The sequence below is a fragment of the Drosophila rhopaloa genome, unplaced genomic scaffold, assembly GCF_018152115.1.
Source record: "Drosophila rhopaloa isolate 14029-0021.01 unplaced genomic scaffold, ASM1815211v1 contig_163, whole genome shotgun sequence".
Classification (NCBI taxonomy): Eukaryota; Metazoa; Arthropoda; class Insecta; order Diptera; family Drosophilidae; genus Drosophila; species Drosophila rhopaloa.
This window is the reverse complement of record NW_025335043.1, coordinates 6,388,281-6,403,401: the sequence shown is the minus strand read 5'-3', so window position 1 is coordinate 6,403,401 and position 15,121 is coordinate 6,388,281. Positions and strand designations below refer to the sequence as shown.

At 37.9% G+C, this 15,121-nt stretch overlaps 2 protein-coding genes across 23 annotated transcripts in view; one reads left to right on the top strand and one right to left on the bottom strand.

The window, feature by feature from the left end:
• Nucleotides 1-15,121, top strand: part of LOC108051389 (sex determination protein fox-1) — a 123,869-nt gene that overhangs the window by 79,428 nt on the left and 29,320 nt on the right. The window lies entirely within an intron of this gene.
• Nucleotides 6,640-7,494, bottom strand: LOC108051391. Of its 2 annotated transcripts, XM_017133498.1 has the most exons (3): nucleotides 7,435-7,494; nucleotides 7,258-7,375; nucleotides 6,640-7,189 (listed from the first exon to the last, which is right to left on the bottom strand). In XM_017133498.1, the coding sequence occupies exons 2-3, from the start codon at nucleotides 7,369-7,371 to the stop codon at nucleotides 6,818-6,820; spliced, it is 486 nt and encodes a 161-aa protein (XP_016988987.1). In that variant the 5' UTR covers nucleotides 7,372-7,375; nucleotides 7,435-7,494; the 3' UTR covers nucleotides 6,640-6,817. The 2 variants fall into 2 exon arrangements, with proteins under 2 accessions (XP_016988987.1, XP_044313489.1); XM_044457554.1 differs by lacking the exon at nucleotides 7,258-7,375 and having other exon boundaries at nucleotides 7,435-7,490.

The window sequence follows — 15,121 nt, the reverse complement described above, 5'->3', positions numbered from 1 at the left end:
AGGCAAAGGGTAAATTCTTTCGAACCAGACCTCTAAGATTAAGTTACTAATTAATTTTATTGTAAAGTTAAAAACTGATTTATTTCAATAATATTTTAGCCATTAAATGTTTTATAACACAAAGACTGTTGTAATAAAATGCTTTTATATTTATATGTTTGAGCTTGGTGTTCTTGTCTTATTCTTCTTTATAATATAAAAGATACAAATAAAAACCCTCGTCTGAATTTTGAACTTGTAATGTTTTAAGGGGTAATTCGAACGCCTGACTCTCAATTAAGCAAGATTTATCACTGTTGTTATTGTTGTAAAAAGCCATTACGTTTATTTATGTATTTGTATTTTTTTTCGCTCGAGTAGAAGCCTCTTCCATAGGTTGCCACGTCGACGGTATCCACGCCAAACCACCTCCACAATCTCCACCCATTTCATACTGTCTCTCGCCTCGTTTGACACTGAACGCTAAAATATTTTGTTTAATTTCGATGCCAGTCACGCATATCCTGCAAAAGGCGCTTCCCCCCTCTCAACTCCGGTTGTTATATCGTTGCTATTTTTAAAGTTATCTATAAACATTTTGCCTTGAATTTAATTTTTACGATTCTTACAAGTTTTTTACATTTTCAGTCGCGCTTTAGGCGATTTCCGGGAAAGCAATAATTACATGGCTTAGGTGTAGGTGTTGCGTAGTTGCCGCAAGGAATGGAATGCTAATGGAAAATGCCTTTAGTGCCCCCGCCCATCTATGTATATTTGGAAATTTATGATTTTAAAAATTCCACCGCCGTCGTCTCTTCGTCGACGTTTTCACGTTGCTGCCTCGCTGTCGCATGGAGCCAACGCCCAGCAGCTAAGCAAAAACAAAAAGGAATTCTATCTTAATGAATTTGACCCCCAGTGTCAATTTAAACTGATTAAATGGCCAGACCCGAGAGCTCAGCCCTCTCATTCGCTGCGAGATGAGTGAGAAAAATGGGGACGGGGCGCGTAGAACAGTGTGTCGTTGGCGGAAATGTTTCTCTCTCTGTTTTTGTATTTCGTTATTTTTAATTTTGTAATTGAAACATTTTCCATACCCCCTATTTGTTTACACGTTTCAAATACTTTTATGTATTACGGCATTATAGACTGCAGACAATGCCAAAAACACAACCCGGGAGAATCTGTTTTTGGCACGGGAATTCCAAACAATTTACGCACATTTAAATTGGAAAGCCCACATATATGTTTCGATGTATTTATATATAATTTATTCCATTCGTTTTTTTTAAAACTTTTTTTTTTTTTGCTTTGCATTTTTGTCACGCAACAAATCTGCGCTGAAGTGCAGATGTTTTTGGGGTGAATTTTATATATTTGCTTTTGACTTTTTGAACTCAATTCATGTGAAAATAAGCGGATTTATGTGAATGTTCTGGGGCGTAATATTTTATTTTATTCCAGCTTCAGGCTTGTGCTTATTTTTCAAATAAATTTTATGGAAAATATTTGTTCATATTAATCTATAGTAATTTGGTTGAAGTAAGCTCTCAACTAAGCTCTCTTATCAAAATATTATACAAATATGACTATTTGCAATGGCAAACTAATTTGCCGCTTGTCAGAAAGTTACCAGACCGCAGGCTAAATCAAATAATCTGCATGTGACGCGAAAATTTATAACTTAATGTTAAATAAAATTTTTGTGTGTATTATCTAATAAAGGTATTTTCTTTTTTTCTTTCAGGTATGTTCAACATAATAAATAATTGGGAAATCACGTAAAAAACCACCCTAAACACTTAACTAACACAACCCTTAGTTAAGTAGGACTATTTGAATGCTATCGGTGAATCATTTATTATTATTTTACTGGACTTCTATAAGTACTTTTTAATAATGGTCATTTGCAGCTGTATTATTGCCAAAATGGCGATCAACTATTCGCTTTACCATTAGACTTGATTTCTTTCTTTAATTTTTGTTCAAGAGTTCTATATGCTGAAAGAAAGGTATAGACTGACAATCTTGAATGAATCATTCACTACGCCTTAATTCTACATAATTCTACAAATTAAAATGCTGTACCGCATGTACGGTACCATTGCCATTGGTCGCTTAATGAGCAAACTTCTGCCATATCGACAACGTCTGGAGTCTAATTTTAGATGCCTTTGGCCTCCGACTTCAGACTGCCAAGGGATCTGGAATAGGCTGTTGTTTGTGCTTCTGTTTTAACATAAGGTTGTGGGGTTGAGAAATATACACTTACATTTTGTGTATGCTATTTCAAAAAAACTTGTATGCAATAAGATTAAAGACTTCATTTTTCTAAAGGGTTCCATTAACCACAAAACGATAACTCAATTAAAAACATCTGTAGGTTTCAGTCATCTTAATATTCTGTTTTGAAAAGTGTTCCAGATTCTGTTTATGGAAATCTCAACTATTGTTAAAAACTAATTAGTGATAATTTCAATAAAAATTAACATTTTTTATTGGTATATTAACGTACCGTAGGGTGCCTTATTATAAAATATATGTTTCTCTCTGTGCGGTGTAGACAGTCAAAAACGCAGCATGGGGTTGTCTGCTTCAAGAGCAGCAGAAAGGCAGAAAAAAGGAAAATAAACACACATTAAACGGGGAATAGGGGCTTGCAAAGAGGCAGAGGAAATTGTATTAAAGAGGTAGCCGGAGCTGCGATGGACGAGAACACTCCATACACAATTACGACAAATCCACAGCTCTCTCGGTACTCGCCACTCGGAATCCCCCCCAACTCTTGGGTGATAATGCGAACGAACCCCAGAGAACTCAGAGAAACTCGGTGCTCGGGGATAAAAATAGACAGCAGAAAGGATATTGTAGCAATGTGGAGGAACTCTGAGTGCCAAAGAACCGAAAAGAAAAACGGAGCAAAAAAATCAAGAGGAAAAACACGGGCAAAAGGGAAAATCTCTGCAGTCGCCATGTGTTGCATTTCAAAGTGTGTGAGTTATGGGTAGGGGGTAAATGGAATGGAAAACCCGGAGCGAAAGGAACACTGCCAGATGAGACGACAAATTACAAGATGTCGAGGGGAGACTGTACTGTGATGCTCTGCACCTGCGAATAAATCAAAATCCAGTGCAGCAAAACAACCAGCTTATTTCCACTAATTGGAGTTTGTACACGATGGAACTTGATAGTGCGAATTAATTTTGCAAGTCTTGATTTATGGGTGTTAAAAAGGAATTGGAGTTTTTTTTAAAAAAAAGTAATAATTTGTTTTTCGCATAGAAAATGGTTTCCATATTCGCTGTGAAGTCAAGTTCCCTTTTTATTAATCATTAAATATTTTCGCTTAGTGTAATTTCGTGTGTATCTTGATAAATCCATACTGATTTGGCTCCAATTACAAAAGGGTCAAAGGGGAGCAAAGTCCAAGTACTTCCCGCATGCAAATGATGGTTGATAATCAAAATCGACTCCATATTGGCCCTTACCAAAGTCAGCCTGCTTAAAATGCATATTTTGCAAGTACTCTCATATCAAAAATTTTCAAAATATTTGCTATTGCATAATGTATGTGTGGGATGAGGTCATCAAAAGCCACAAGGCACAAGTTATAGACCAAGAATTTGCTCGAACTGGGATGGGAGAACTTAATTCAAAGGCCAGGATATGCATTACATTTTTAATTGCTTTCGATGAGATAGTTTGCAGTGAGGAGGAAGGATGGACCCCCAAACCCTAATGCATATTGCATTTCAATCAGATTTGATCAGACCAAGCATGCATAGTTTGGTAATTTTTAATTAAGAGAAGCATTTCTTACATGAGTAACAAATTCGAACAAACTAGGATGCTACGTATTTATACGAATTTTTGGGAAGATAATTGGGAAAGATAATCTGAACTTTTGAACAACTTCTGAGAATGAACAACTACAGGAAATCAAGTGGAATATACTCCAAATTCTTTTATTTGATGCATCTCCTGAAAAGTTTTTAGAAAACTTTATGCTTCATTTATTTAGTTAGACTGTAACCTAAATCTCTGTCTAAACAACATTTTTTATCATAACAAAAGTTCGATGGCAGTTGTTTTCCAGTAAAAAAACAAGAAAGGAAAGCTAACTTCGGGCGGAGCCGAAGTTGATATACCCTTGCAGAATTCTCTATAATAATATTCTCCAAAATTATTCCTATGATGCATTCTTAATACTCATAAAAAATCCAAACTTCCTAACTTTAAAAACACCAAAGTTATGGCATTTCGAATCGTTCAGTTATATGGCAGCTATAGGATATAGTCGGCCGATCCTTATGAAATTTGGTAGGTCGGATTGATTGGCCAAATATAAAACCCATAGAAAATCCCAACTTTCGAACTTTACAAACACCAAAGTTATGGCATTTCCGATCAATCAGTTATATGGCAGCTATAGGATATAGTCGGCCGATCCTTATGAAATTTGGTACGTCGGATTGATTGGCCAAATATAATACCCATAGAGAGTCCCAACTTCCTAACTTAACAAACAGCAGAGTTATGGCATTTCCGATCAATCAGTTATATGGCAGCTATAGGATATAGTCGGCCGATCCCGGCCGTTCCGACTTATATACTGCGTGCAAAGGAAAGAAGGGTGTGTGCAAAGTTTCAATTCGATAGCTTTAAAACTGAGAGACTAGTTTGCGTAGAAACAGACAGACGGACAGACGGACAGACAGACGGACAGACGGACAGACGGACATGGCTATATCAACTCAGGAGGTGATCCTGATCAAGAATATATATACTTTATAGGGTCGGAGATGCCTCCTTCACTGCGTTGCACACTTTTGACCAAAATTATAATACCTTCTGCAAGGGTATAAAAACTTCTTGCATGTTCTAATCCAAAAAGTTTTGTGTAATTTTTACTAAATTTACTTCCCACTCTGGAGTTGTTTTCATGCAAATAAATTTTAGCTCCTACACTTTAACCAAAAACAATTTCCATAAAACTCAGTCTACTTGTGAAAGTCCTGTGAAATCCCCAGGACATTTATCAACGAAGGCTGTACTGGCAGCTTATTATTCTCCGGCCGCATTTCAATGGAGAAATTTTAATTAAGGCTGCGATGGGCGATGGTCGATGGTCTGTGTCCACTCACCACTAAATCTCAAATGTCAATGGGCTGTGGTCACAAATTTTAGCTTCCTGGCCTCCGCATCCAAAGCCATTTGTAATGGTTCACGGGGGAAAAGTGGAACTGCCACAGGCAGGTGTCGTTGTGGCCAACGAAAACAAAAAAAAAATGGTGAAATCCCAGCTCAAAGTTCGTTTTCCACCCACTTATTCCCTCTAAAAATGATAAATTATCCGTAAAATTTTGCAAAGTCCTGAAAATTACGCATTAAATCATGCAGAGAGCAGGAAAAACTGGGGATGCCGCCAAAGGGTCACCAAAGGGTTAAGCAGTGCCAAGTCATTGTATAGTTTACGACTGAGATTTCCTCCATTGAGGGTGGAAAGTTGCGTTTTATCGCTCGCATGAGCTGCAATTTTATTACATTTTTATATTTATTTTTTGTGTGCGCTGTTCCCTTTGTGTTTTATTTGGCCAAAAGGAAAATATTTGTATGTTACCCTGTTGGTCACGTTTGCTTTTTGTGCCGGGTCGTAAATTCGGACAAACAAACTGCAATTGCACAAGGTGAAGCATCAGCCAGCGATGAATATTCGCCCGCCCTGTTGGGCTATTTTGTATTTTCATTATTATTACCAGCCAGGTGTAGTCGTCTCCTCCGCTTGGCACATATTTCATGGCTATGATTTACTTCATTGTTCAGGGCTGTTGACCACCCCAAAGCACAACAACACAGCTCGAGCAGAACAAGTGCCCAGTTTTTGGCAACGCCCTCGCAAAACCTAAGTCCACATCATCATCATCATCGAAATGTTTGTTTTGGCCCCTTGGACTTGGGTCAAAACTATAGTTGAGACATGAACCTAATTTACTGCCTGAGTGCCTTTCATGCTGTTTGGTCTGGCCTTTTACGAAGAATTTCCAAATGTCTTTATCTCGTTGGCTCTCGTTTCCTTTTAAAAAGCATACTTTTAGTCCATAAAACTCGTATAAAATACACAAAGCTAGCCGGATTTATGTAACTTCAATTGTGAAGTGGAAAATACTCTTAATACTGTGTTTCAACAATGTTCTTATTTAATTATTAAAAGCTCACTTTTAATTATTGTATACCACAAAAATCAAGTCGGAAATAATGTATTTTTCTAATACATAAAAATAAAACTCTGACTTTTTCGATTTAAAGACCACCATAAAACTTAACTTGCTATAAGCAAATTTTTGGTCACATTAAAGTCAAACCACGACTTTTTTAAGGCTTCCCCTACCATAACCCTTTAATTGCTGAACGCTTCGAATTACAAAATTGGTTGGTTAATTGCTGGGCAACCTGGCTGACCCACTAGAATGTCAATCGAAGGGAATATCGGAAGTTCAAAAGCCTTAGTTAACGTCTGCTTAATTGCCAGTGAAGGAAACCAGGCCCACGCCTTTTTATCCAGTCAGTTGTGTAAGAGGGCAAACGCACTTCATGTTACCAGGATGCTTGAGCATCCTTCGAGGCACTTGATACCCCCCTATATACACACACACACACATATAGACAGGCTCTTAGTTTTTAATGAAGGCTCATCATCAACAATGTTGGCCCATAGAGGCACACGTAAAGGCAAGGTAGGGCTGCTAACCAATTACTTAGTCATTGCAGCCATTAGGGCAAAACAGTCGGGCGGGATAATTGACACTCCAGCAGCAAGGATAACACACCCAACCGAAAACTACCGCCAGTACTTGCTAGGCGTACGAACACTGGATAGCGAGGAGAATATCCCCCTGCGGGTCCTTAGATCACCCTGCTCCTCGGGGTCCCTATCACCGCCCTCCCCCGCCCCATCCATTTGTTGGCAGGTGAGCTGGTGCTTCTCGATATTCGGATCGTAGCAGATATTGCGGCGCCAGAAGGCGGAGGTCATGTCGAAGTCCACTGCATTGATGGGCGCCGCCATGCAGACGACCACTATTTTGTCGCGGCCCTTTTTCGAGAGCTCCGCATCCTTGCACATTGTTATCAGGACATGTGAGTGCTCGTTGGGCTTCAGCATTCCCCAACGGGGTCGCACAGAAAACTTGCCATACACTGTAGTTTGCACCTGGTGAAATTTATATAATAAAATAATGAATCAAAATCATTCGAGTAAAAATTAAAAATATGCATCACCTTATAGGTCACAGACTTTTCGGATACATTTCTGATGGTGATTTCTTGACTGTTGTTTGATTTGCAAAAGGTTAATGTACCATGCGGTGAGACTTCCAGAAATTTTTCAGACATTGTACTTAAATAGTTTGAGTAGGTTTTTAAAAAATTTCTTAAGTAATCGAACTAGACATTTACCTAAAATTTGATAAATAGTATTTTCGCACAGATTGTGGGAAACCTTCTGAATTTAGTTACAAAGAAATTAATATACATATTGTAAAAAGCCTGCTCAGTTATGGAAAATATTAACAGCTAATAAAAATAACAATAATTAAATTTGTTTTTTTTTATGATTAAAGGACAAATAGGATAATAGCATAAAGCTAATGAGAAAAGTCCTTTCAATCTTTTACCTTTTTCATTTATTTTAATGTTTTAAAATTGGTTTCCTTCAAATCCCGATAGGAGGAAATCAAAATCCTTTCTTTGCACCAATTCCCAACATTAATCCCCTCAGGCTTCTTAACCCTTTCTTACCTTTAGAGCCATAATAATCACCTTTTGGCCACCGCATTGCAGAGGCTCCTTTACACACAATTGACCTCGAATGTGTGGGACCAAGTTGTGGGCCACGTATTAATTACATTTCAACGGTCGCCGCTCAAGCAAATCAGAAAATCCGGCCAACGCCGACAACTACAACAATCAACATTTACGGCCAAACAATTTGCTTTCGAAACAACAAAAAGGGAAACAAAAGTTCCCACACACACGAAAGCACAACACACACTTTGGGTTTTGAGTTGGGCATTGCAGAGGCTTCCACAATCCTTGGCCAGTCGAGCATTTTGAGCTTAGCCGGCGCTTAGGCTAAATGACCAACCGGCAGTTGGTAGTAGTATGCAGTCCGGTAGCCAAGTGACCAGTGGCCAGTCCAACAACAACAACAATAAGCAGTAAAATTAATTGATTTACAAGTGTGAAAATGCGCAGAGCGAGACAGGTGGAAAGCCAGTGGGTCATAACAATAACGCCCGACTGAGAATGGGAATGAAAATGAAAACGAACCGAAAGAATGCGCATTTAGTTCTAGCTTAGTTCTGTGTATAAGCATACAGAGTGTAAACTAAAATCCGCTTAACGGTAATTGCCGTACCATGCCCACATGATTTACCCTTTAATTACAGAGAAAAAAATATAAAAAAAACAATGTAATGTAGTATTTAAAATACCATAATTTCTTTCATTTAAATTATTTAAATGTAAAATATGAGGAATTAAAATAAATTATTGGGATAGGGTACAATTTGAACATTAGTAATTTCAAATATTAAAAAAAAGGTTAAATGGGTGGTATATAATTGTGTGAAATTTAATGCATAGATTAGGTTTCTATTTTAAAAAAATTCTATATCACTTATTTAACATTTGATTCTTTTTGCAATTTAAATATTTTCATCTTTTGAAATGCAATGTTTTTTTCTCATAGGGTCAGAATATGAAAATAAATCAAATCAAAACCTGCGAAATGTATTTAATTTTCCCATGTGTAGCGTTATTTTGTCGCGTGCTCTTTAAAGCCAACTTAATGGGCCCCCAGGCCACGCCCACTTCCTGCACCTGCTACATCCATAAATTGCGTGTAATTTTGGATTTCTTACTTTTTGAATGCTCACAAAGCTCATTTATATTTCATAAACTTAAAGGTTGTGGGGGGTTGGGGCAATGGGTGGCCGGAAGTAAGCTTTTGTTTTTCAGCCGTTAGTTCCTTCCGCTTCGACTGCTTGTTTATTTGCCTACATTCTGTTCCGTTCTGTTGTGTTTTGTTTTTGTTTTGATTTGTTTGTTTGGGCCTTGTTTTCCGAGGCAATTTAATAAGCGTCTTGGGGCTTTGCGTGTTTTTTCGGAGCCCGTCGAAAAATCCTATAGGGTCTTAAAGGTTTCTATGGAAGAGGTGTTCCCCATTGATTGGATGGCATGGTTTGCCTTATTTATTGTTGACTTCGTTGGGCGTAGGGGGGCGTGGCCAGAGGACAAATATTGTTACTCTGATTGCATTTAATGTCTAAGCGCAAATCAATCAATGGCAACAACAACGGATAGCGTCTCGATTTCGCTGCAATCGTTGCAATCATGAGAGTCGTTTATTTGTTGCGAAATCGCAGCTAAAATGCTGTTCAATTGCCGTCTAGCTTTTCGGGGGTAATTCTATAGAGAGAAGTGAACTCGACTTTTGCCCACACAGAGAAAAAAGCGTATTAATAGCAATTATGTTAAAGCCATTTGATGAGAAATAAATGAGCTTATAATGACTAAGGGTTCAATTCCTGGGGGAGTTGAAATATGCCTGTATCCAAACAGCATGTAATTAATATGTAAAGGATGTGAATAAATAAGCAGAACAAAACTAAACAAATACGAGTATACACAACATAATAATTTGTTCTTATCATCTAAACAATTACATTTATCACGATGATCAAAGTACAAAAATCTTGTAGCATATAATGAAAATGGAATTAGTATAAACAGTATAATATAAAAATTAGTTCCCTAGAGTTTTTTGAAAAAAATCAATTTAAAATATTGTCAAATAAAAAAACTTTACTTTCTTAAGAGCTTGTTATAGTGTGACCTATATATTATAATCCCCAAATTGAGAATTCTTTGCCCTGTGCAATCCTTTAAGTATATATGAACCTTAGCGTAGATGTGTCACTGTAATGTGATATTTCCGTCTTGATTGTCCTTTTGGTTCAATAGACTATTTCAGTTTTGTACTTCATCATTCCGTTATCGATGTAAGAGCCAAAAGGAATTTGGCCACTCGATAATCGCAATCCAATTAAAAGAGAAAACTTGGAAAGTGCAGCCGAACATCAAACATGCTGAGTTTTTATATTTCTGAGTGGTCCACGTATTTAGCATGGGTCTCGCATCATTTCAAATGATATCCGCAGCTGCAGCCCTTTGGACACGCTTTCATGATGCCTGTTAGCCCATGAAAGAAGCCACATCAAAATATATACTTAGGCCAAATAAAAGTAAAGTTTTATCTCTCTCTTTTTTTTCCTGTGATGTTTTTTTGATGTTGCGCCAATTGACAGGGCCTTTAATTTCTTTGGTTTTTTTTTTCTAGTTGCTCTTTATTTTTGGTTTTTTATTTCCTTTGGTCTTGTCAACGCATCGTTCGGCTGCCATAATTCAAGTCTTTCTGTCTGTTGGTGGCACGCCGTTTGCATAGCCAAACATTTGCTCTTAAATAAAAATTTATTTGGTATTTGTGCGAGTTTTTTTTTTCACTCACATTTTGCCTTGTTTATTGACAAGTTGAGGAACGTGGAAGATCTCTTCGCTTTTTGTTTTATGTACTATTTTTTTTTTCGACTCTTTGTGTGCTTTGGATATTTGTCTTCATTTATTTTTATTGATTTTTGTGCTACCGCCGAGGGTTTCGATGCTGATTTAGTACCTATATGTACGATGGTAGACTGCGAGTGGTCAATGGCCAATTTCGTTTTCATTTGCTGAGCCAGTGAATAATCACAATGCATTTATCTATCGACCTTTTCGCACACTTTCCCCCTCACGCGCACAGTAGCTTTTCAATTATTTAATTTTCCACTCACGTTTTTGTTAGTTTTTCACGTAGTTTTTCATTGGCCCTCAAGCTAAATGCGACAAAAGGAAAATCCCAACGAAATTTGGCGATAAAAATCTCCGAATAAGAAGCGAACTAAAAGTGCATCTTCAACTCGGAGGCGGCGACATTCTCACGTTTCCATTGGCATTAAGGTTTAGTTGATCGCCTCCACCATTTAAAGGGGGCTGAAAGAGGGCTTACCAAATACACTCAGATATATTTGGTGTAATAATCACAATTGTAAAATCCAAAGGAATGCTTTTGTGATGATTTTATGGATAATAAATATTACATCTTTAATGAATGGCATACTTTATTGCCTTGCAATATAACATTATGTACCATACTGGTAGTTACTATTCCATTGAACTTTTTTCCCAGTGTATGTGCGGGTGTGCGCTACTTTTTCCCATTCACTCGCTTCATGCTTCATTTGGCAAAGCTGCAAGGCAATTGATGACAGACTCGGAGTTGGAGTTTCGACTTTGGGTAAGGCAGCATAAATTCCATTTATATGGCAAACCAGTCCTCAGCGCTGCAACATCATCATCATCATCATCAACTCACAGCCGTGATGCATCTTTAGCTTCTTCAGGTTGGGCCATTAACAACTATGGAAACTGCTATGTGGGCAGCCCAGTGACACACTAAAGTGCCACCTAAGAAAGCAGCAAAAAATCTTATTTTTTATATTAAAAAAAAAAAAATGTCTGCACGAGGTAACAGAAACCGCATTTAAATGCTGGGCTGCAGTTCAAGTTTCGCTTTTGGTTTTTGCAGATGCGCAGGCATGTTGTCCCCTTGTTTTCCCCTTCTATATCCCGATTTTCAACCAACCGGTTTTATGGCTTGGCCAAGCTTGCCTAAGGCCATCTATTCTTCTCGTTTTTTTTTTGCACTTTCTGGTTGGGTTTTAGCCGTTTTCCGTTGCCAAACGTTTTGCCGTTGTTGTGGATATTGCTGCTGTAGGCACCTGCATTTGACGTTTTAGGTTTACCGTTTTGCAGTGGCACTTTTCTACTGCTAACCTGGTCAGTTATTGCCCGCTGTTCTGGTCTGCCGAGGCAGTAATTTCATTCATAAAGTTTGCTTGCCCCAGCGTTTCGTAACTTTAAGGTTAATGGACAAAAATGGCCAAGCAATTCAGGAAAGTTCGCTTGGAGGCCATGACTAAATGTTATTTGGTAGTGATGGGCAGTTTCCGATTGCATCCTAAACCTAGAATATAATTTGTATATACAACAATACGCTTTCTGACATCGGTGCTTCATTTCCAAAATTTAAGGCAATTGAAATTTATAAAATCAGTGCAAAGCAATTGTAAACTGAAACCCAAAATATGCCACAACCATTATCTCCCTTTAATTACCATAAAATCACGGACAGCCTTTGAAAGAGCTGGGAAACTTGATCAGTTTGATTGAATATTTGAACGTAGTTATGGGGCATTCAAAATGGTCATAGGAAAATGTTTAAATAATAGTATTTTATCCTTTCCATGCTTTGAGCTGAGCCTTAATTATAGACAAGCAGCGTCGGGCTTATTGCATTACAGTGCTCATTACGTATACGAGGAGTGTGACGTGCTTTTCATTAATTTTCCACCTATCCAACCCCTCTCAGATGCCGCGATGATGTAGTGTTTGTCTTATTAAAAGATGCAGAGTGGCGAACATGGCATTTTGTGTATTTTGAAATAAATTTCCGTTCTGTTGATTTGCGAAACACATGCACAGGCACAAACTCACACACTAGAATTTATATCTTGCAGCTCGTTGTTGACACCCGCATGCTGCAATTTCAGAGCCAGAGCAATTTCTACAGTCATATTACATGTCACAACACACATACACACACACACCCACACACAGATCCCTTCACACCTGAACTTCCTTCTACAGTGCAACACGCTTTCGCTGTAATTTCCTGTTGGCAAAAACTGAAAACTGTCACAGGCAGAAAATCTCTCACTCTGGTGTTTGTGTGTATGTGTGTGTAGTGTCCTAATTTGCAAAGGACCAGCTCTCTAGTTTAATATCCTTGGCTGGCACTGCCGATTGCAATTGCCATGTAAATTGATTTGGCACGTGTTGTATTGCCTTCCGTGGCAATTATGGGAATGTGACCTTCGACCAGGCCGAAAAACTTGACCGGATCAGATCTCTCCCAAATAGGCAGTGACATATTGCCCTGACATCGATATAATACTTTCCAAATGTAATCTGGGCGACAGACGTGACCTGCATCGACCCACTTGCTAGTTATCCGCCTATTGAGCAATCACCAAAAATCAGTAGAAGTTGAATAAAAGCCCAAAGAGACCGGACTTTAATTCAAACAATCGGTTGGCGCGTGTTAGGCAAATTTTCAGTTTCAATTGGCATCGTTTTTTTTTCTCTTTTTTTTTTTGTGTTAGCTGTTATTTTTTTTTTTAATTGGCATTCGCGGCATGAGCCAAGCAACCGAGTTGGCCCGGCTTTTTAACGAGCGTCGCCCCAAATTTGCCATTGCATCGTAGACCAAAATTGGCGCTTCGATCGCTGAATTGCGTCAGCGATTGAGCAATTGGTCAAATGCCTTCTGACTGTGTCAGGTTCAAACTTGGGAGTCGGCATAGGAATACGTTATTGGTAATGGTAATGCTAATTGAAACGGACGCACTCGGCCAAAAGACTTTTGGTTGGAGGAAAGTACGCAGTCAAAGCACACGAAAAAATTTCACTCGCCATTCACGTCACGGTTTATTAATATTCCGTTGATGTAATGCGACTGACACCGCACACATAATTTATATATAATTTGGTCTGACTTCTGACAAGTGTGGCAGCCATTCGGGTTTGTTTAGTTTCTGTCCAAATATTTTGGTTCAATTTAAGATAACATTATTCAACAACACGCTTTGAGAATTTTTGTGAATTTTCGTTTTACTTAAAAACAAAAATTTCTCTATGCCAAAGATCAAAGTGGTTTTTTGTTTTAATATCCCAAATGTAAAAATTTAATTTACGCTTTTACATTACCAAAAGTACAATACTTTCAAATTTTGTTTTATATATTTTTTTTTGGAAAATACAGTAAACTTAGAATATTGTATTATTTTATTTTTATATGGTGCCCTTTTAAAATGTGAAATTTTTCTGGTTGCTAGTGTTATTATACTTCAATCACATTTCCAGTTTTGTTCATTTTTGAAATGCATTTCCCAGCGTGATTTTTTTCAGACTTCCCCCACAAATTTTTGAACGCATTTTTCTTTCATTATTTATGTTTATGTAGGCATATATGTTTTATTTTTTTTTTCGGCGTCCATCAATCACAGACTGTGGAATGTGTGACACACTTAAGCGTAACGCATACGCCGCGTGTGCTGCCAAAATGCAATATATTTAATGAGAATGGAAAATTGCTCTAATATTTTTTCTGCATCGAACCAACGAAAAAATTGCTGGTAGACAAAACGCTTGAAGGCGGCCACTTGAAAGCGCAGCGAGCGAAATTGTTGCAAAATGGAAACGTAAAGTGTTTTGTTGAAAATTCTCCAAAAACAACAGTAGCGAAATGTAAACAAAAAGCGATGGCAGTTGGCGCTGGCCCCAGTCAATAAAACAGAGCCAGCTGCCGAAAATTTTTGTTGCCTGTTTTTTTTTTGCTCTCTTATTTTTATTCCTGCAGAGTAACTACAAATGCAAATTGCCAGGGCCGCAGTGCTGAACGAAATATTTGCCATGTAAATATGGCCCCGAAAAAAAAATATATATATAAAAGAATATACTTTCGTCCTGGTCCGGTCCTCTGTTCAAGAGCAATTAAATGAAAAATATTTGCAAATGCAGCGAAGTATTTGCCTCAAGTGCTGTGACCCCGCCTTCGAAATGGTTGACAGAAAATTATAAAACTTATTGGGAGTTGTTAAAGGAAGGAGTTTTGGAAAGGCAAAAGGAGAACTTCAGGCAGACGCAGAAAGCAATCCAGACAAACACACACGCAGACTCATTAAGAGAAGAAGATGGTGGTTCTCAAGTGCAAGTCAGCACATTCCCTACGTCAGCAGCTGTCGGAAAAGAAGGGGAAAAGTGGAAGAAAAACATTTTCATTGGCACAACGGAATGAATTTTCATACAAATTTTATGTAAATTCAAGATGTCAAGTTTTTTTTTTGCACGCGCTGTTTAGTTGTACGTTTTTATACACATATATGTAGGTGAAGTATGTATGAGAGTGCGCATATATCATGGGGTG